A 21,581-nucleotide genomic window follows, 5' to 3' on the forward strand; every position below is an offset into this window, starting at 1 on the left:
TTTAATAGGAGTATTGTGTGAGCCACATATAGAATTAAAAAATAAAGTAAAATTCATTTTAATAGAATACTGCATTTCACTCCATGTACTTTAAAAGTAGTATTTCAACAACGTGATCCATATACAAATTATCAGATCTTTGTTACTCTTTTTTTTTTTTAATACTGAGTCTAGGAAAGCCAGTAGGTGTCTTACATTTACAACACTTTTGAGTTTAGACTGGCGGCTTCTGTGCGCAGTGACCACAGGGCTGACAGCAGGGAGGTGTGGGGGGCCCAGAACGATGCGCCCTCTGTGAGTGCTTATCTCATGCCCGTGCTGTTCCCAGGCGCCTGCTGTCATCTCCTCATCCTCTGCCTCATCGGCTGTATGGTTTGAGTGTCCTCATGCATCAGCCCAGAGTGTCCCGCTGGGACCCAGGATGCCCCCCTCACTTGGCACGGACAAACCAGACGCACCAGCTTCTGTCTTTCCCATTTCAGTGGGTGAACCTGGAACCACCCAGATGACGGGCTAGAAGTTGACAGGCATTCTCCTCTCCTCACTCCCCTGTCCTCCCACCCAGCACACCCAGCCAGGCAGGTTCTTAGCTTCCACCTCCTGAATCTCCCTCTGAGCTGAATTTCACTGGAAAATAAGGAATACTACATCAAAATGTATGGGATGCAGCTAAAGCAATGCTTAAAGGAAAACTAGCTTGTGCTTATAATAGAAAAGAAGAGCTCAAGCCTGTAATCCCAGCACTTTGGGAGGCCGAGATGGACGGATCACGAGGTCAGGAGATCGAGACCATCCTGGCTAACACGGTGAAACCCCGTCTCTATTAAAAAATACAAAAACGGCCGGGCGCGGTGGCTCAAGCCTGTAATCCCAGCACTTTGGGAGGCCGAGACGGGCGGATCACGAGGTCAGGAGATCGAGACCATCCTGGCTAACATGGTGAAACCCCGTCTCTACTAAAAAATACAAAAAAAACTAGCCGGGCGAGGTGGCGGGCGCCTGTAGTCCCAGCTACTCGGGAGGCTGAGGCAGGAGAATGGCGTAAACCCGGGGGGCGGAGCTTGCAGTGAGCTGAGATCCGGCCACTGCACTCCAGCCCGGGCGACAGAGTGAGACTCCGTCTCAAAAAAAAAAATAAAAAAAATAAAAAAAAATAAAAAATACAAAAACTAGCCAGGTGAGGTGGCGGGCGCCTGTAGTCCCAGCTACTCGGGAGGCTGAAGCAGGAGAATGGCATGAACCCGGGAGGCGGAGCTTGCAGTGAGCTGAGATCCGGCCACTGCACTCCAGCCTGGGCGACAGAGCAAGACTCCGTCTCAAAACAAAAAAACAAAAAAAAGAAAAGAAAGATCTAGAGTCTTAAGATTTTGCCTTAAGAAACAAAACAAAAACAAAAAAAGGAAGTAAACCTATAAAGGAAAGCTGTAGTATAGACAAGAACGGAAATGCAGAAATTAATGAGGCAGGCCGGGCGTGGTGGCTCACGCCTGTCATCCCAGCACTTTGGGACCCCAAGGAGGGTGGATCACCTGAGGTCAGGAGTTCAAGACCAGCCTGGCCAACATGGTGAAACCCATCTCTACTAAAAATACAAAAACTTAGCCAGGCGAGGTGGCAGGCATCTATAGTCCTAGCTGCTTGGGACGCTGAGGCAGGAGAATGGCGTGAACCCAGGAGGCGGAGCTTGCAGTGAGCTGAGATGGCGCCACTGCACTCCAGCCCAGGCAACGGAGTGATAATCCATCTCAAAAAAAAAAAAAAAAGAAAAATTAATAAGGTGGGAAACACGATAGAGGAAATAAAGCCAAAAGTTGTTCTCTGAAAACATTAACAAAGTTGAGAAGTCCCTAGCTAGATGAACCAGAAAAAGAAAACACAAATTACGAATATTAGGAACAGAAGAGGAAATACCGTTATGGGCACTGTAGACACGAAAAAGGTGACATGGGGACAGTTTTATTCCAACAAATTAGGTGAAGTGGGAAAATTACTTGGAAAACAAAACTGATGCAAGATGAAATAGATGATCCGAATAGTTTTGTTTGTTTTTTTTTTTTTTTTTTTTGAGATGGAGTCTCACTCTATCACCCAGGTTGGAGTGCAGTGGCACGATCTTGTACAAGCTCCGCCTCCCGGGTTCAAGCAGTTCTGCTTCAGCCTCCTGAGTAGCTGTGATCACAGGCATGCGCCACCACACCCAGCTAGTTTTTATATTTTTAGTAGAGATGGGATTTCACCATGTTGGCCAGGCTGGTCTTGAACTCCTGACCTCAGGTGATCCACTCGCCTCAGCCTCCCAAAGTGCTGGGAACAGGTGTGAACTACCATGCCCGGCGTAGGTAATCTGAAGAGTCTTACATCTGTTAGATGGAGTTTCTGGATGTCCACATTTACTGTCTTCAGTGCCACCTCCCCCAGCCCGCTCAGCACCCTATCACCAGCCTAACACATGAAGTCTTTTCTGATTGTCCCAGGCACGTTTCCACCGGTTAACACGCATCAGCTTGTTTAACTGCAGCCCCGTAACTATTCCCATTTGCCGGATGAGGATGCCGAAGGAAAAAAGCCGCCTCTAAATAACTTGCCCAAGGTCCACGCGGTGAGCAGCTGGACCGGGATTCAACCCCAGCGGCTTGGCTTTGTTGTGGAATCTGCACCCGTGGCCATTCCCTGGAGGGCAGCTTTCTGGGCCTCAGTTTTCTTCTCTGTAAAGTGGGGATGTTACTAAATAGTCCATTTGTTTTCGGGTGGTTGAGATGATAAAATGAGCTAAGATGCAAGGTGTGTGCTGTCTACATAGCTGCGATTATGATATCGGTTCTTGCTTTTATTACTATGAATTCTCAGAGTAATTTCTCCCACCTCCTGGGCCCGGCCTGGCTGGTTTGAGGCCCAGACGCCAGAGGCTCGTCTTTGTCCTGGTTGCCGGGTGAGGGTCCTCCCATGAGGGGCCTGTGGAGAGAGGCCCTCATTTAATCAGTGCCTTAGACTCTGGGCCTGGACCTGCCACCTGCAGGGAGCAGCAGGCTGGGTCACAGGGTCCTAGAGCCTCCTCCCACCCTACAGGGCCCTCCTGCAGACCAAGAGTCGGCCCAGGGGAAGGGGCCGCCCGGGAGGCTGGGGGCCTCGCCAGCCAGGGTGCTGTCAGGTGGGAGTGGAAGAGGAAGGCTGAGCACCTGGGCCTGGCAGGCACTGCTCCCCACAGCCTGGGGAGAGCCGGTCCGGGGTGGGTGTGGCCACCTCTGCTTTCCCAGCCTCACTCTGTTCGGGAAGGCGCTTCCGTTCCGCATCCACTTTATACTTCTGGTTATTCAGCCCCTGTTCTGGGCCTGGGGCTGCAGCGACAGACAAGACAAGTGACCGTGCGGCCCTTGGGAAGTTGAATGATAACTGGGACGATGGCAGAGCAAGTGGAGACTGTTCTGAGTGTGAGCACAGTCGTGCCTGGGAAGGAGAGCAGGCACCGTTCGACCAGGCAGTCAGGGAAGAGCGCTCTGGGTCTGAGTGTGAGCACAGCCGTGCCTGGGAAGGAGAGCAGGACCGTTAGACCAGGCAGTCAGGGAAGAGCGCTCTGGGTCTGAGTGAGAGCACAGCCGTGCCTGGGAAGGAGAGAAGGTACCGTTCGACCAGGCGGTCAGGGAAGAGCGCTCTGGGTAGATAGCACAGCCGCCCAGGCCTCTGGTGGTGTGTGCCTGAGAAGCCGAGCGGGCATGGGGTGGGCAGATAGGGCTAAGGAGGGACCTGGTCTCATGCGGAGGGAAACCACTGAGGGTTTTAAGCCAGGGAACAACGTGAGCTCGTGTGTTGTTACAAACTCATGATGGAGGCAGCACTGTTGTGGAGGCGTCGGCGCCAGTGGGCGGGCTGCTGCAGCTGTTCAGGAGGGTGGCAGTGGCTCGAATTAGGTCATTCATCTGTCGGACAGATGGGGCGCAGTTGAGCAAGACCAGGTGATGCAGCCCAGGTGGCCCCGGCAGAAGCGGTGCAGCCCGGGAGTCCAGAGGGGCCAACTCCAGACCTGGCGACACACACCTGCTGGAGTCCACTCTGACACGGAGCATAGCTGCTGCTCCCACCCCTCCTCCAGCACACAGGACTGCATGGGCAGGGCCTTGCAGACACTCACATGCACTCACCCAGACACACTAGTGTCCCCAAGAGCCTGCTGGCAATGCGTCTCCTAGGCCTTAACTCAGCCAGCATCCCTCATATCATCTGTAGTGTATCTCATCCATTCATCTACCTATCTCTCCATCCATCCACCCATACGTCCATCATCCATCCATCTGTCCATCCATCCACCATGCATGCATGCATCCATCCATCCATCCACCCATGTATGCAAGCATGCAGCCATCCATCCATCCACTCGTGCATCCATCCATCTACCCATCTGTCCATCCATCCACCCATCTACCCATCTGTCCATGCATCCACCCATGCATCCATCCATCCATCCACCCATCTGTCCATCCACCCATGCATCCATCCATCCACCCATCTGTCCATCCATCCACCCGTCTGTCCATCCATCCACCTGTCTGTCCATCCATCCACCCATGTGTCCACCCATCTACCTGTCCATCCAACCACCCATGCATCCATCCACCCACCCGTCTCTCCATCCATCCACCTGTCTGTCTGTCCACCCATGCACCCATTCATCTACCCATCTGTCCATCCGTCCACCCATACGTCCATCATCCATCCATCCATCCATCCATCCACCATGTATGCATCCATCCATCCATCCATCCATCCATCCATCCATCCACCCGTCCATCCATCCACCCATGTATGCATGCATGCAGCCATCCATCCATCCACTTGTGCATCCATCCATCTACCCATCTGTCCATCCATCCACCCGTCTGTCCACGCATCCACCCATGCATCCATCCATCCATCTACCCATCTGTCCATCCATCTACCCATCTCTCCATCCATCTACCCATCTGTCCATCCACCTGTGCATCCATCTGTCCACCCACCTGTCCATCTATCGACCCATCTGTCCATCCATCCACCCATGCATCCATCATTCATCTGTGCATCCATCCACCCATGCATCCACCCATGCATCCATCCATCTACCCATGCATCCATCCGTCTACCTATCCACCTATCTAGCCATCCATCCACCCATGCATCCACCCATCTACCTGTCCATCCAACCACCCATGCATCCATCCATCCACCCATGCATCCATCCACCCACTCACCTGTCCATCCATCCACCTGTCTGTCCATCTGTCCACCCATGCACCCATTCATCTACCCGTTTGTCCATCCATCCACCCATGCATCCATCCATCCATCTACCCATCTGAATCACAACAGAAGAAGGTGGAGCAGCATACTGGAGTGTCCCATACTTGGGGGGCAGTACCTTGCTCCCCTGACACTGTGTTGACTCAGGGAATGCTTGGTCTCTCCTAAACATTGCCTGAGTCCCTCTTTACTGTACCTGCCTGTGCTAGGTAGGCAAGGATAAAAGACAGCCCCTGCCCACTGGGTGCTCATAGTCTACTGAAGAGAGACACAGAAACAAATACTTAGGGGACTGTGGGAGCCTGGAGAAGCTCTTTACCCAGCCTGGTTGGCATGTGGAGTGAACAGAGTGTCAGGAACAGTTTCTGGAAGAAGCAGGGCCACAACAACACTGTGTGGTGTTAGCCTGGAGGAGGGGAAGGCATGCTTTGCGAATACCAGGGTCCTGGAGACAGACAACAGAGTTTCCCTCATTCTGGAGCTTCTGACTCCCCACTCCCAACTCTGAGAGTCGTTCTTCCCATAGGCTATGCAGTCTCATACAGCTGGGCTGCAGTGCCAGACCTCACCAGTAGGTGCTGCCCTCAGCTCAGTGTGACTCCAGCCTGAGCTTCGAGCTGTGGGTGCTAAGAAGTGGCTACCCCTGGCCGGGCATGGTGGCTTACACCTGTAATCCCAGCACTTTGGGAGGTTGAGGCAAGTGGATCACGAAGTCAGGAGTTCAAGACCAGTCTGGCCAAGATGGTGAAACCCTGTCTCTACTAAAAATATAAAACTTAGCTGGATGTGGTGGCGAGTGCCTGTAATCCCAGCTACTAGAGAGGCTGAGGCAGAGAATCGCTTGAACCCGGGAGGCAGAGGTTGCAGTGAGCCGAGATCTCACCACTGCACTCCAGCCTGGTGATAGAGCAAGACTCTGTCTCAAAAAAAAAAAAAAAAAAAAAGTGGCTACTCCTCCAGTCTGAGGGTTGTAGGTTGAGTATGTGTGGAAGAGAGCCCAGAGGCTGTGCAGGTAGCGTGGATGAGTGGTGAGGAAGTTGGGCCCCCCTTTCCAGTGCCCCCACCAGCAGGTACACAGCCCTCCTTACACCTCTCCAGCACACCCTCCCAGCAGCTATGGGAAAGCTCCCTTTCCCTGGCTGCTTCTGCTGTCTGGGATGCTCCCCAGGGCTCTCCCATCTCTTTCTTTGCAGATGGCAATTTTCCTGAGGCAGCCCCTGCTCAGGTTGACCCCGGAACTGGGTCACTTCCTTTCCCCATCAGGCTCACCTTGGGAGTACAAGTTCTGGAGCAGCACCAGTGACCGCCACAAAGCCCCTGCCCTCCGAGCTCCCGAGGGTGGGGACAACAGTCCACAAAACAGAGCAGGATGCAGTCGCTGGTGTCACGTGCTGTGGGTGTGGCATCAGCTCCTCCCGACCAGGGACGTGAGCCCAGCCCCCAGGAGGCAGCGGCAGGGGCCTGTGGTAGGGCCAAGGGCAGGACAGGGCGTAGCGTCTGCCTGCACGTCACCTGTGGCCCGGGCAGATTCGGGACGGAGGGGCCCCAGAGTCGGGCTCTTCCCTTGCTAAATATGAGGGGCCCATAGTTGTCATTCATAGCTCAACAAGGCCTAGAGACACTGTGAGGGATCCGGGGCTGTCCCGTTGGGAGCGAAGGCAGCGGAGAGAGGTACCACCCACCCACAGTTGTGCCAGGCACCTGCTCTCAGGATTCAGGGACGGCTTTGGGGGCTCATAAAACACAGAAAACCTGGACTAGCTGGGAGCTGGTAGGGACTGTGGGAGGTGGGGAAATGGAGCGTTGTGGACGATAGCAGCCACACGCTCTTTGCCCTGCCCTGCCCTGAGCCAGGGAGCGGGACACCCACTGCAGTCCCCTGAGGCTTCTCAACCTTGGCGGGTGGGGAACTTGGAAAGTCTGAAGTCCAGGCCCATGACGTCCAGTCCCTGGGGGAGGCCCAGGAGTCCTGAAAGCTCCCTGAGGGAGCACTGTTTGCACCAGGCCAGGAGCCTTGTTCTAAGGGGCTCAGCTCCTTAGGAGGAAGCAGGGACTGCGAGGAGGAGGGAGCACAGGCTGCGGGGCTGGGGCAGGGGTGTGTTGGGTCCACACACATTTCCACTAGGACACGGGATGGTGGCAGTTCTGCCTCTGCATATCTGTGCTCCATTTCTTCAGGGGCGTCACGTTCCCGTCTTCTGCTGGAACTGTGGCTCAGCCCAGCTAACGGGTGTGGGGGCCTGACCTCTGCCCCATCTCCCAGGGGGCCTGCCCTTGACCTGGCAGGTCTGAGGAGGCCACAGGACCCTTCTCAGGGTTCTCCAGGGTCCACATTAGAACAGCAGCCCAGGCAGCCCCTGACTCCTACCCTCTCTCCCAGGCCTGCGGGTGCAGAGGCTGGAGGCATTGTCGCTGGCCAGTCTGAGATCATGCACCTGTAGGATAGCCCTTGTCTGAATGTGACACCGTGGGATGGGGTGTGAGAGTCCCCCGGGTGTGATCCGATTGGTGTGAGGCTCACCAGGGCTGCAGAGTGTAGCTGTCGGAGTTGTGCACTGCACCACTCCAAGGCTGCCATTCCCGCCGTGCCGTATGTGGTGCGCGCATTTGCCCTGACCATTGCACGTTCCCAGGGAGGGCACCTTCTGCTCAGTATGTACACAGGGATACGGGGGCTGGTGTGGGGCCTCTTGGGTGCTCCACTTTGGGCAGGGCCTGTGCAGGACAGTGTGTGCTCAGAGCCTTGGGGCCTGGGGTCTGGGGAGTAGGTGGGACGATGAATCAGTGAGCCATGTGCATGGGACACGGTGTGTACAGGGCCAGTGTGACTGCCGTGGTGGAGAGGGGCGTGGGTGCGTGTATGCGGCCGGTGCATCCCCTCAGCCTGGGGCGGTGTGTGTGCCTGCCAGTACCTGTGGGTCTGTGTGGGTCTCTATGCGCCCCAGAGGGTTTTCTGGCTGCTTCATGATGGGACCTCTGCTGGCTCCTGTCTCTCTGGCCCCTTCCCAGCAACAGGACAACTCAGGGGCACTAGTCCTGGACAGGCCGGGCTGCACCTGAGCCCCTGACTGAGCCTGAGCCTCCCAGTGGAACCACGTGTCTGTGGCCAACCCAGAGGCAGTGATTTTTGGACGTGCAGCCTGGAGCTGGGGGACGGTGTGGAGGGAGGGGGTTGGTGAGGGGAGGGGACCCTGGGGGAGGAGCTCTCTATGCCTGAAGCCACCATGTTCCTGCGGTTACTGCCAGAACCCTCAGGGCCCCAGTGCTCTTGGGACACGGTCCTGGCCCCACCAGCAGCTGGTCTGTGGCTGCCCAGTGGAGTGCAGCTTGCAGGAGCAGGTTACTGAGGGTTCAGGAAATTTGAAGCCGGCTGTTAAACTGTTAGTGGCTTCCATCAACTGTGGTTTGGGTACTAAAGTTGCAGAAACTGACAGGCGCTCCACGCTGGCCCGCTAGGAGCTGTTCCTCGCACCCTGCTCCTGCCACACACCCCACCTGCTGACATAACTGGACAGACTCAGCCTTCCTCCCCCTACCCTAGGAAGCACAGGCTCAGTGGGGCAGCAGGGCGCACTGTGAGGAGGGCAACTTGGGGCTGCAGTGTGTGTGCCGGGCCTGCTGGGCTGTTGGCTGTTGGTGCCATCAGTGAACTGCGACCGGGGCCCTACCCAGCCTGCGCTGCCTGTCCCCCAGCACCTGCCACCTGGCAGATGGAGCCACCTTCTGTGTGCACCAGGAACGGTTGCTCCTTTGGCACTCTGGGAGGGCAGGGGCTTGGGTCTGCTCTGCTAACTGCCCAGAGCGGTACCTGACTCGTCGGGGCTCCACAGGTGTTGGTTGGATGAGTGGACAGATAGGTGGGCACACTTCAAGGCTGGGGTGGGCACAGGTGCAGTAGCTCCTGCCCACCCTCCACGGCAAAGGGGGCACCCTCCGGCCCCAGACATGGATGTGTCTCCAGGGACTGTGATCTTGTCTCTCCAGCTCCTGCGGGGAGTGGACGTGTGGCCTCCCTGGCCCCTGGCGTGGCTGGTGGGCAGCACTGAGAAGCGGCTGGACTGAGGGCAGCCCCCTTGGCTGTTTGGGGTCCTGCCTGGGGACAGAGTGGGGTGACCAGCCGTGCCCTATGTCCAGGACACAGGTTCCCAGTTCTTTTTTTTTTTTTTTTTTTTTTTTTTGAGACGGAGTCTCGCGCTGTGTCACCCAGGCTGGAGTGCAGTGGCGCGATCTCGGCTCACTGCAAGCTCCGCCTCCCAGGTTCAGGCCATTCTCCTGCCTCAGCCTCCGAGTAGCTGGGACTACAGGCGCCCGCCACCACGCCCGGCTAGTTTTTTTGTATTTTTAGTAGAGACGGGGTTTCACCATGTTAGCCAGGATGGTCTCGATCTCCTGACCTCGTGATCCGCCCGCCTCGGCCTCCCAAAGTGCTGGGATTACAGGCTTGAGCCACCGCGCCCGGCCAGGTTCCCAGTTCTACAGGGTTTTTCGAGACTTGGGACTTTCAGAGCTAAAACCGGCCACCCGAGGAAGGGGAAGAGACCCCACCCCACGACCTGCCTGGCCACCTCTCAGGGCCTCCAGGTGTGGGAGGAGCACACGCAGGGCAGCCCGCTGAGCCCCTCTGCGGGCATGGGGGTGAAGCATTCCGTCTGTGCCCAGCCCTGACCGGAGGTGGCTTTTGTGTAGGTGTGAAGTGTGGAGAGGTGCCCTACTCCTCACGGCTCCGCTGTGTGGGTGTATCTTAGCCCCGCCTCCCCTCCCACTGGCTGGGTGTCCTTGGGCAGTGAGCAGCCGGCACCACTGTACTCAGCAGCCCTGTGGCAGCCTTTCCTGTCGCCGCCAGGTCCTGCCCTGAACCGCTCTCCCTAGCAGTGAGTGCAGGGCTCATGGGGCCGTTGCCAATGGCCAGACCCCCAGCGGGCCGGTGACACACGGTTCCTGGAGCGGGCCTGGAGACTCCTTCCTGACAGGCTCTGGGGACGGTGATGCTGCATTTCCAGGACCCCACTTTGAGAACCACTAGGAGTGGGACCCTTGGCTCCCTGTGGAGGTGAACGGAACTCTTGACGGCCCCAGCAGGGCAGCACGTGTGGGACACGGCGGGCAGGGCTGCCCGACTGAGACCGTGATGCCAGCTCCAGGGGTGAGAAAGGAGGGGTCGTGAGAGTCCAGCTGGTGACAACAGTGACACCTGGTGGCCTGGAAGGTGCCGGCCCCAGGATCCGCTGCACTGGCCATGCCACCACCTAAACCTCATTGCACCGAGGGGCCCTGCCAGGATTCCGGAATGTTACAGTTACAGACGCTGAAACTGAGGCTGGGGGAGGCCAGTCCCTTGCCCAAGGCCACAGTGCCAGGAAGAGCCGGGCAGCCTGGACAGGGTCTGTGAGGGCTACTGCGCAGCTAAGCAGGTCACTAGCCGAGCACCCTGCCCCCAGCGCCTGCCCAGTAGGCTCAGACTGCTCGGGGGCTGCGTCCCCGCCCAGCCGGGGCCTCCTCCAGTGCGGGCTCCTGCTACTGTGCGGCCTGATGGACCTCATGGGCCCGGGGCATTGGACCTCAGGGGCCTGGGTGACATCCCTTAATTGGTACTGGCACTGTCTGCCTTGTGTGAACCGTCAGCCACACAGGGAAGGGGTGCGGGACCCCGGAGGCCTGTTGCTGCAGGAGGTGCACGGAGCGGGCTCTGGCTGCGCCCGAGGTCGGCGGGGAGCCAGGCTCATGGCTGTAGCGAGCCACACCAGCCGGTCCTGGGACAGGTTTCCCCAGGCTGGGGCGCGCTCCTGCCTAGGATGACTCAATGTAAAGGGCCTCACTGGGGGCCCTGGGATGCGAGGCCTGGGGGCCCAGACGTGCTGGGGCATGTCGCCACAAGGTGCAGAATTGTTCTAGATCCGAGGTGGCCAGAGAGAGAGACTGCTGGGCCTCCACGGGAGGCTGGGAGCTGGCTGTGCGGGGCGTCCCTGCTGGGTGCCGGCCAGCAGGAGCTCTGGCCTCTCACTTCCCTCAGCGTTGTGCAGGTTTGAAATTATTTCCAAGTAGGAAAATTAAATACATGCAGGGCTCTGGGTTTGGTCCCTGTGTGGCCACTTAACCTGTCTGCACGTCTGTTTGCTCATCCGCGAAACGTAAAGGAAAATAGTTTCTACTCGGGGCCACTGTGTGAGCAAACGTGTGAGTGCGTGCAAAGCGTCTGGGCCAGGCCCTGGCATGCAGCGGCGCCCATGCTGGCTGGTGTCAGAGGTGGTGGCGGTGGGCAGTGAGTGTGGCCGCTCCCTTCTGCAGGTGATGAAACCGAGGCATGGGGAGGCTGAGCAGTGGCCCAAGGGCACATGGCCAGGGACAGGCAGGTCCCACCACCACCTTGCTGCTTACCCTGGGATGGTGCCGACCGAAGGGGGTGGAGTGGGCACAGCCAAGGGACAGTGGGTGGTACTGAGGCTTGGCCTGGAGGTCGTAGCCCTGTACAGCCAGATGGGGTGGTGCTAACCAGCCAGCGGGCGGCTTGGCCGTTGAGGCCGAGAAGAGCCCAGGGTGTGGGAGAAGGCCCCACCCGTGGTCCCCAGCACCCCCAGGATGTCTTCAAAATCAGTGGCTTGTGGAAGGGGCGGCTCCGAGCACATGGCGGTTCTCATGTCACTGAGCCGGCGGGTCCTGGATGGGTCCTCCCCATCCTGGTAGAGTGTGTTGTCGGTGTGTGAGCCGTCAGCTGGGATGGCATTCCTGGCTCTGCAGAGCTCTGTCCTGCTGCTGCTCCCGCCCCCAGACCAGGACCCAGCCCACCATAGCACGTCACATCCCAGAGCGCCCAGTGGCTGTTGGGGCCCCCGGGGCCAGGGTGCCGGGAGCAGGCACGTAGCCCTAGCTAGCGGGCCCCGATGCGGACATGGTGAGGTGGAGTTTTGCCTGAGACAGTGTCTCTCTCTGTCCCAGATGAAGGTCACCGTGTCCAAAGGGGGCGACCGGGACAGTGACGACGACAGCGTCCTCGAAGCCACCAGCTCCCGGGACCCGCTCAGCGATGTGAGTACCCACAGCTGCCTGCGCCTGGAGGCTCCCTGAGTCTGGGCCGCCTGCCCGCTGCGTCCTGCACAAGGGCATCCAGGAAGCCGCTGGTTAGGGCCCGGTTTCCCATGAAGGCGTTGTCTTAGCAATTAGCATTTTGCCTTCATTAAAGCATGATTTTTTACTCATTAGGACTTTCCCTATTAGGAGAGATTTAAATGAAGAAACGGTGAGCGAGCTAGCAGGAGCCCAGAGCCCAGAGCCCAGAACGTTCAGCCTGCCTTGGACGCTGCGCCTGCACCGCTGGCCCTGGGGGTAGAGGGCAGGCGGATGACGGCCGAGCCTCGAGATGGGCACCCCTGGGCCACCGCTGGGGACGCCTGGGCTGCCGTGGGTCCTGCCCCGCTGCTGGGGACACCCACCTGCCTCGTGGGCTGGGGCGGGAGACAGGTGGAGTGTGGAGGCAGCAGGGGCCGGGGTTTGTTAAACGTCAGCGGAAGGTGCTTCTTTCACCCTGATCAGGTCTGGGCCAAGCGTCCCAGGCTCCCGACGTGCCCGTGCCAGGCAGAGGCACACACTGACCTGGGTCAGGACACGCCTTTGGTGTCCCTGAGAGAGGCCCCTAGGCCCCAGGTCCCCGGGGGGCCGGGACCCTCCACACTTAGGCTCTCATGCTGGATTTGGCCAGTGACAGGGCTGGACCCTGAGAGCGCGGCTGTGGGAACACCGGGCTGGGGTCTGGAAGAGGCGAGAGGCGTTGACACCTTTTCCCCAGCTCCTGCAGGTGTAGGGGGTGGGCGGTGGGAGGAGTTCCGATGAATGGAACCTGAGGCATCTCATTATCACTTAAATGAAGGCCTCACTGCCCGTCTCCCCATCTTGTTGCCACAAGTTAGGAAAATAGACTGGGAATTACCTGGGGTCGCCGCTGCCCTGGTTCTTCCTCTGATTGCCAGCCCATGGTGAATGAAGTCACATTCTGGGCACACCGCAGCAGCTGGGACTGAGGCTCAAACCCGGGGCAACAAAGGCCCCCCGCCCCTCTGACAGCCGGGAGCTGGCGGGTGGGCCCATCGGGACCCAGGGCCTTGGGCTCTGTCCCCTGACACCCTGGGGCCCTTCAAGAGTTGACCTGGCCCTGGCAAGGGTCTGTCTGGGGAAGGGGAGGGGGTGTCCTCCCCAACTTTGTAGTGGGGGTTTTAGATTGGTTTGGGAGAGTGGGGGGCTGCTCTCAGCTGGCCCCATAGCCCCCCTTTTCCTCCTCTGCCCTGCCCCTCGGGGTGTTGGATCTTTGCATCTGCCCCCTGCTCCCCAGGCTGCTCTGGACCCTCTCCGTGAGCCCCACCCTGCCTGGCTCAGTGACCCACCCCATCCACTACAGCAACCCTGAGCCTGCTTCCCCTCTACTCCGGCTGGGGGAGGCCCTGGTGGTCCGAGTGTGTAGCTGGTGTGATCCACACCTCTGTCCTGAAGACCTCACAACACCCACTCAAGCCAGAGGGATCCAAGGGTGTGGGGGGCCCCCAGCAGCCCCTGCAGACCAGAGGGATCCCCACCAAGAGTATGGGGGACCCCAGCAGCCCCTGCATACCAGAGTGTGCCCTGATGTCTGAGGGGCTCCCAGCTGCCATCCCCCAGCCCCGACCCCTTCACCTGTCAGGCCCCTGTGGTAAACCCTCCTTTGAGGGCTCCATCTGGCACCTTCTCCAGGAAGCCTTCCATGACTAGCCAGGGCACCCTCCCCGAAGTCCTGCAACTGTGGACCCCTCTGGTGGGTGGGCATGGAGGGAGGTCAGCAGAAGCTGGGGCCCTGGGCCGGCCTCCCCCAGGTCTTCCTGTGTCCTCTGAGGAGCGTTTCTGGTGGGGCCTTCCCTCTTGGGGACAGGGAGCTAGCCAAGGGCGTCTCTGTGGGAGCCTCCTCGGGTTTGGATCCCAGAGCTGCTGCAGGGGAGCCTCAGACTGGCTGGGCCAGGAGGACAACAGCCCCGGGGAGGACCCCACCATGGCACCCCCATGACGCCGATCTCTGTCCTCCTCCCCGTGGCCTCAGCCCTCGTGCCCCCTGCCTGTGAGGACGTCTCGCTGGCGGTCTTGGGCCTGGGCATCTGGACCTGTCCCCACCCGGGAGAGGTGCTCAGCCGGGTTATGGGCTGTAGGGCTGTGGGGCTGCGGGGCAGGTGGCCGGGTGCGTCCCTAGGAGTTTGGGTCAGAGCCGCAGCCTCACTGACTGTCCCCTCTTCCTTCCTGCAGAGCTCTGCGCAGGCGGTCTCAGGGAGAGGCTACTCTGTAAGTCCCCCAGCACCCCCCCAACCATCTTTGTCCCCTTGGGGCCTTAGGACCGGGCCCCCACCTCACCTGTCCGAGGCCCCACAACCTAGCTCACCCGTCTTGTGCCCGCTTTCCCTCTGAAGCCCCAGACTGGTTCTGGCCTCAAGCACCATGGGGCTGGTGGGGAGCGGGCAAGCTCTGGAGTGAAGATTCGGGGGAGTGTCCTGCTCACGGTTTGCCAGAGGCCCCCAGGCTGACGTGCTGCCCCAGGGGGATGGGCTGGCCCTGTGGCTGTGGCCCTGCCAGGAGCCTCGGAGTGGTCAGCCTGCACAGACCCCAGCTGCGGCTAAGGCCGCCGGGATCCGCGGGACCATGGCCGGGCTGCTTCCTGGGGTCCTACTGGGGGCCTGGGACATTTGGTGTGGAGGTGCCCGTGGTGTGAGCAGCCGCCTCCAGTGCCCCAACCGGTACCTGCTTCAGCCCGGACAGAGAGGACTGGGCCCAGGTTGGGCACTGCAGAGCAGCACCCAGGGAGTCAGCACCCCGTGGCGGGCAGGGGGAAGGAGACCCGTGTGCAGCCTTCATGATGGGTGTGTGCCCGGGGGGGAGTGGGTGTGTTTCGGTGTGCCGTGCCTCCCCGTGGGTGCACATGGCACGGCGGAGGTCTCCTTGCACACGTGCCTGGACTTACTGTGGGAATGGCCTGGGAGGCCAGGCGCCAACCCTTGTCCCCCAGACCTGGAGGCCCAGCCCCATCTCCCCGACCCCCATCACCGCTGTCCCCTGCTCTCTTCATGACTGTGTTCATTTTCCCTTAAGTATCAGGAGGAACATTAATGACATCATAAAACCCAGAGCTCCATAAAAGCCATTTCTACAGATTGACGGCCTGCTCGGCTCGTGGGAGGGTGGGGGCCTGGACTCCGCCCGCCCCGTCCCTGCAGCCCCCGCAATTTCCAGGCCGGAGAGGCTCCCTCACTAAACCACAGCAGCTTTTTATAGGGTGTGTAATTAACCATCAGTGACCCAGTGTGGCCAGGCCAGAGGGGATGCGGACTGGTGGGGACACGCCCCAGTGTCTCTGTCCCACAGCTTCTGCTGGTGGCAGAGCAGGAGGCGGTGAGGGGGCGGCATGGGCGGTGCAGCCACAGGCCAGGAGTGGACCCCATGCTCCCTGGACCCAGGATCATGGGCAGGAATTGGCCACTTGACTGGGTCACGGCAGGGGCTCAGCTGGGCCCTTCGCACCCCCACCCCAGCTCCCCTGAGGCTGCCCTTTCACCTGAAGGTCTGTGTAAAGCCCTGGGCTCAGCTCTGCCACCCCGGGTTCTGCCTTTGGCCTCTCACCTGGTTTGGCCCAGAGTCCATGAGCCGTTGACCTGGGGTGGCCGGAGCTCACTTCTGGGCAATGGTTCCTGGAGCGTCCACCCGCCCAAGGGACCTCTTCCTGGGGCTTTCCTTCCTCCTGTGCTGCGTGGGGCCTCGGCGAGCTTTGGGCACTCTTGCTGTTGTCGTCTGTGCGCAGGGGGCAGCCCCTCAGAGTTGGCTGTGGTTGTCCTGACAGCCATCGTCATGAGTGTGACAACGCTCCCCCACCCTTCTCTGGGCGGTGTACTGGGCAGGCCCTCAGCCATATCCCGACAGGCCGGCTCCTGGTGTGCATGTTCGGGGTCAGCGTGTGGAAATAGGCTAAAGCCACCTGGCCCTGGCTGCTGGGAGGCACCTGGGCCAAGGGGGGGGTGCCCTGATGCCGACTCCATGGGCAGGAGGAGGGCTGCGGCCCCTGCGTAGGTGCTAGACTGTGAGTGTCGGTGGCATCTCCGAGTGCCGGGCAGGGCTCCTGCTGGCTTACTGTGGGTCAGGGGGAGGGCCAGGTCTTAAGCTCTGGAAGGTGGGCTCTGCCCCCTGTTACTGGTGAGGTGTGCACATGGTCACCTCCTGTGGCCACCCCAGCTGGTCTGAGGCCCCCAGGGCACCTGGGCCTCTCTGCCCTGAGCCACTGGGTGCCCTTCTGCTTCTTAGTCTCCATTCGTTATTCAGGTCTTCTCTCCAGAGCACTCTCTGTGTTTCCTGAGAAAGCCCGTCATTAACTTGCCAGCTGCTTGCAGCTTAACCCCCACAGCCGAGGCACAGAAGTGACAGATGGTGGGGTGGGGGGAGGGGGAAGGCAGGGGAGGAGCCGGCCTGCTGCCCAGGGGATGGGGTTCCCCTCCAAGCCTCAGGAGCCTGGGAGGACCCTGAGGGCTGCAGACGGTCCTGTGTGTGTGCCCTGGGCCCCGGCGCACACAGACCTGTGTTTCAGACCCTGGTGCTTACAGATGGGCCCCGCCATGTGCAGGTGTGCACCCGGGGCCCTGGTCCGGTGTAGCCCTCAGTCGCCGACGCTGTCAGCCCTGGGGGCCCGTTGTGTCCAGTGTGTGGGGGCGTACAGGTGAGAGCCCAGGCTCCAGGCAGACAGCAGGGAGGTGCCCGGCCTCCTCGAAAGTGCTCCTCCCCAGCACCGAGGACTGGAGGCAGGTGGAGGCCAGACCACCTCAGGGGCAGAGGACCCAGAAACAGCCCCACAGTCCCCGGGGCAGAGGACCCAGAACCGGCCCCATGGGACACGTGCCCAGGAACAGGACAGGCAGGACCCAGGAGCAGGCAGGGGGCCTGGGTGAGGGTCTGGATTGTGCTGGAGCCTGGGACCCACTAGTGGGGGTTCGGTACTTCCCTGAGGCCCTCAGACTCCTGGGGTGCTCCCTAGGCTGGGGCTGCCGTATGTGTGTGGGCGTGTGTGCATGTGCATGTGTGTGTGTGTGTATGTGCGCATGTGCCCGTGTGCACCTCGTGTCCGCGGCACCCCCGTGTGGTGGGCTGTGTGGGGCTGTGTGTTGCCTTGTTGAGCAGTGTCACGGGTTCCTCGCTGGGCCTCTGCGTGTGTGTGCGCGCGCGTGCATCCGCGCATGTGACCTGTGTGTGTGTGTTGTGCACGTGGTGTTGCGTGTTGCGAACTTGGCATTGTGTGTTGTGAACTTGGCGTGTGTTGCGCATGTGGCATTGTGTGTTGTGAATTTGGCGTTGCGTGTTGTGCACGTGGTGTGTGTTGTGAACTACTTGGCGTGGTGTTGCTCACGTGGCACGGTGTGTTGTGCATGTGGCGTTGCATGTTGTGCATGTGGTGTTGCGTGTTGCTCACGTGTGCACCCCTTGCTGCCTGCCTCTCTGTGACTGGCTGCCTATCTGTGACTGAGGAGCCACAGCCAGGCCGGCAGCCTCCCGTGTTGCTGAGCGGCACGGGCATTCTTCACCTGGTCTGGTTTTATGAACCGTCCTGAAAGTGGTGTAATTTTGTCCACGTCGGTGGCCAGCAAAGCCCCAGCTATTGCTCATCCTCAGCAGCTGCTGCCCCGAGCGTGTGGTTTGGCCTCCTCGGCCACCGTCAGCACTGTAAGGTCGAGCTGCTTCCACCCGAGGATGTGGTGACTGACGGCAGCGTGGCAGGGGCAGTGTGGCAGGGGCAGCGTGGCAGGGGCTGGTGGATGCGTGGCAGGGGCTGGTGGATTCGTTAGAATGAGGATCCACAAGAGCCTGCTGGGGTTGGAGCCATTCCTGCCGGCACAGGAGCCTGGCTTGCCCTCCCACACCCGTGCACAGAATGTTCTGGAAGGGCCCGTGGCCAGCAGGGGGCGTGCAGGGGCCAGGGTGAGGGGCCGGATGAGCTGCAGGGTATCGGTGGCAGCCCATGGTGAGGCCCAGGCCTCAGGGACCCATCTCACCCTGCACGCGGCATTTAGTTACCAGATCATCGTGTTCTCCAGACAGGGTGGCAGGCCCAGAGAGGCCAATGGGGCCACCCATGGGCACCCACCTCAGTGACTGGGAACTGAGACCCTCAGACCTCCCTCACCACTCAGCTCCGCCCGTCCAGGATTGTCCTCCATGCGGCTGCCCGGCCCCTTGTGCCCGCCAAGAAGGGCCACCTGCGTGGCTATGCCCACACGTCCTCCTCTGCCCCCAGTAGCGCCCTCTTGGCTGTAGCCCCACAGACCCTTCCTGTCCCCACTGGCGAGGCCGTCCATCAGGGTCACAGACACCTGCCCTGCACAAACTGAGGTGTGGAGAAATCGGTCCCCTTGCCTCCCCTCTAGCCCGTGTGTGCGGAGCGTGGCCATGGCCAGGGCATGCCTGTGGGGAGACAGACGGGAAAGGCCCTGGTAAGGGAAGCCAGGGAGCTGCTGCCCCAGTTGGGGTGTTAAGCACAGCGCAGACGGGTGGGAAGGGGAGCCAGGTCGGCGGGGACAGGGACAGGGAGGTCTGGAAGTGGGCGGGAGGAGGGGCCAGGCCGACTGAAGCAGGCGCAGGTTTGAACAGCGGGGCCAGTGGGAGGCTCTGAGGCCCCTGAGGAGGGAGCCCACCGCGTGCTTGGGGGCAGGCCTGGGACAGGGAGGCTGGAGGTGGGCGGGAGGGGCAGAGACCCTGGTGGGACTCTGTGCCCAGGTGGGACACTGCAGATGCCACCAGCCGCCCAGGCCCTGCCGCCCTCGCTCTGCACCAGGCCCGATACAGGCACTGTCTTTACTAGGCAGGTTTATGACACTCATTACGTGGCTCCTTGGGCCTCTTCTGAGCAGCCATAATTTGTACAAAAGCAATAAAACCCATCAGCCTCTGCCTGGAGTCAGAGAGCCTCAGTCTCCTCCCAACCTCTGAGCACAGGAGGGTCTTTCAGGCTGGCTGCTGTGTGAGGACTGCAGAGGTGGGGGCTGAGCCATGTCCTCACCCGTGGTGGCCACAGCCCGTGCCCATCTGCCCACCCATTTGTTCATCTTCACGCACCCACATCCATGCATTTACCCACCACCTATCCCTATCGGCCACCCATCTGTCTGTCCATGCCACGGTGATCGTGTGCCCGAGGGCAGTGGCCTCAGCACAGCCTGACTCTGGGCTGGTCTCCGTGCTGGGCACGTCACACAGGGTCCCTGCCCTCAGGCAGCTGCTGTTCCAGTGGGGAGAGGAGCCAGTCGGTACAGAGAGCAGCAGCTGCCAGCTGGGAGGGAAGGTGGGCCGGGGTCAGGGCAGCGTCTCAGAAGGGGCAGGCCAGGGCGTCTGGGTAGGGGCAAGCCTGTGTGTGCAGGACCTGAGACGGGCGGGTGCCGCTGCGGGAGGAAACAGGGAGGTGTGCGGGGGAGCTGGGTCGTGGAGGATGGGAGGCTGTGCAGATAGTGCCACTGTCCCCCACCACCCCAGGCTAAGTGACGGAGGGGCTGACCCACCCAGTACTGAGAGGGGCAGGGTCCAGGCCGGGCTTGTTCCAGCAGCCCAGGCACCACCACTCAGCCCTGGGAGGTCGGCACGGGGACAGCAGGGACTTGGGGTCCTGGGAGGTGGCCGTTCTGCCGTCCATCCCCACTCGGGGCCTGGCCTCTGTGGGCTGTGGGAGGGCGTGCGTTGTCGGGCCCCAGGTGAAGAGAGTGTCTGCGTGTGAGAACACCTTCATCTCCATGGCATATCGATCATCTGACTTCTGCACCTGTGGTATTTGATTGCAAACGGGTGATGTCCACGAAGAGGCCTCACCTCCGTCTGCAGATGCAGAAGCCGAGGCCAGGCGTCAGCTGCACCTGTCGCACCCTCTACCAGGGCAGCGTCCAGATGGGGCCAATGGATTTGGTCCCCTCCCTGTCCACCCTTTTCACCTCGCCGCCTCCCTGCCCACTTGTGCCCATGCAGGGCTCACTCCCCGCGGCCGGCATGTGCTCTTTTATCTTCCGTTTCATGGGTCAGAATTGAGCAAGGCTCAGCCTGGCTGGCTCCTCTGTGCTACACTGTGCTCACTGGGGTCTCCCGGGGACGGTGGCTGCTGGCTGGGCTGGGTGGAGGGTTCAGGGTGGCTTTGCTTACGTGCCTGGCTTCTGGGCCTCAGTGGCTCAAAGCCCAGGCAGCTGTGGCCAGCCCTCCCAGAGCCTCAGCCAGGCCGGCGGCACCATTCTAGCACATTCTGCAGGTCAGAGCCCCCCAGCCCAGCCCAGGTTCCAGGGGAGGGGTTGGACCCTGGCCTGGGGGGGCCTCGTAAGTGCCGCCCTTCACCCCACCCACAGCTCCTTGCAGCACTCCTAGGAACGGGGACCACAGCCGTCCACCAGGCAGGGCAGCCCCACAGGGCAGGGAGGTGCCCGACCAAGGAGGGCGGCACAGACAGTGAAGGTGGCGGTGCACAGCCCTGCTGGAGAGGGCCAGGCTGGAGTCCAGGGTGTCCGTCAAGCTGAAATCCAATTATGGGAACGGGCTGGGCTGCTGTGACACAGGGGTTAGGAATTAATGTTAACACTGTTTCTGGTTAAGACTTTTTGTGTTGATAAATAATTCATGAGGCAGTTAGCACTTTGAGCCTGACAACACGAGAATATATTAATACGATCGGCTCCAAGAAAGGTCAGCCACGTGCTCGGGGCCGGGGGGCCATCTTTTATTCATTCCCTGACACAGGCTTATTAATTATTCTGGTCCAGCCAGGGCTGTGCTGGGAGGGACGCTAATGAGAAAAAGGAGAGTGGATTTGAGATCCACACTCCATCCACTGTGGGGACGCAGAGGGAGAGATGGAAGGAAACCCCGTGGAGGCCTTTGAGGCAGGATGGGAGCTGCAGCCTGGCCCCCTGACAGTGCTGGTTGGGTGTGAAGAGGTGAGCAGAGCTGATCTGCAGGTATGTGGGTCAGTGGCTGCCAGATCCCAGCTCTCCCAGCCAGATGAGGAACAGGAGCAAATGCAGCCAGTATCAGAGAGCAGGAGGTGCATGGGGAAGTGAGACTGAGGCTGTGGGTGCCCCAGGCACACTAGGCCCAGGGGGTGCAGGAACCCCCAGAGAAGCAGCTGGGCAGAGACCCAGAGGGGAGGTTTGTGGGGCCAGGGGTTAGGAGTCCTGTGTGTGTGCATGTGTGTACATGACAGTGTGAGTGCACATGTCCATGATGGTGTGAGTGCATGTGTGTCCATGACAGTGTGAGTGAACGTGTGTACATGATGGTGTGAGTGCACATGTGTATGTGACAGT

At 60.2% G+C, this 21,581-nt stretch overlaps 1 protein-coding gene across 1 annotated transcript in view; it reads left to right on the forward strand.

Annotated features, from left to right (window-relative positions):
- Positions 1-21,581, forward strand: part of FBRSL1 (fibrosin like 1) — a 96,475-nt gene that overhangs the window by 24,158 nt on the left and 50,736 nt on the right. The window contains 2 exon segments of the mRNA XM_025402799.1: positions 12,205-12,294; positions 14,527-14,562. Coding sequence (XP_025258584.1) covers positions 12,205-12,294; positions 14,527-14,562 — 126 coding nt within the window.

Source organism: Theropithecus gelada, chromosome 11 (genome assembly GCF_003255815.1).
Source record: "Theropithecus gelada isolate Dixy chromosome 11, Tgel_1.0, whole genome shotgun sequence".
Lineage (NCBI taxonomy): Eukaryota > Metazoa > Chordata > Mammalia > Primates > Cercopithecidae > Theropithecus > Theropithecus gelada.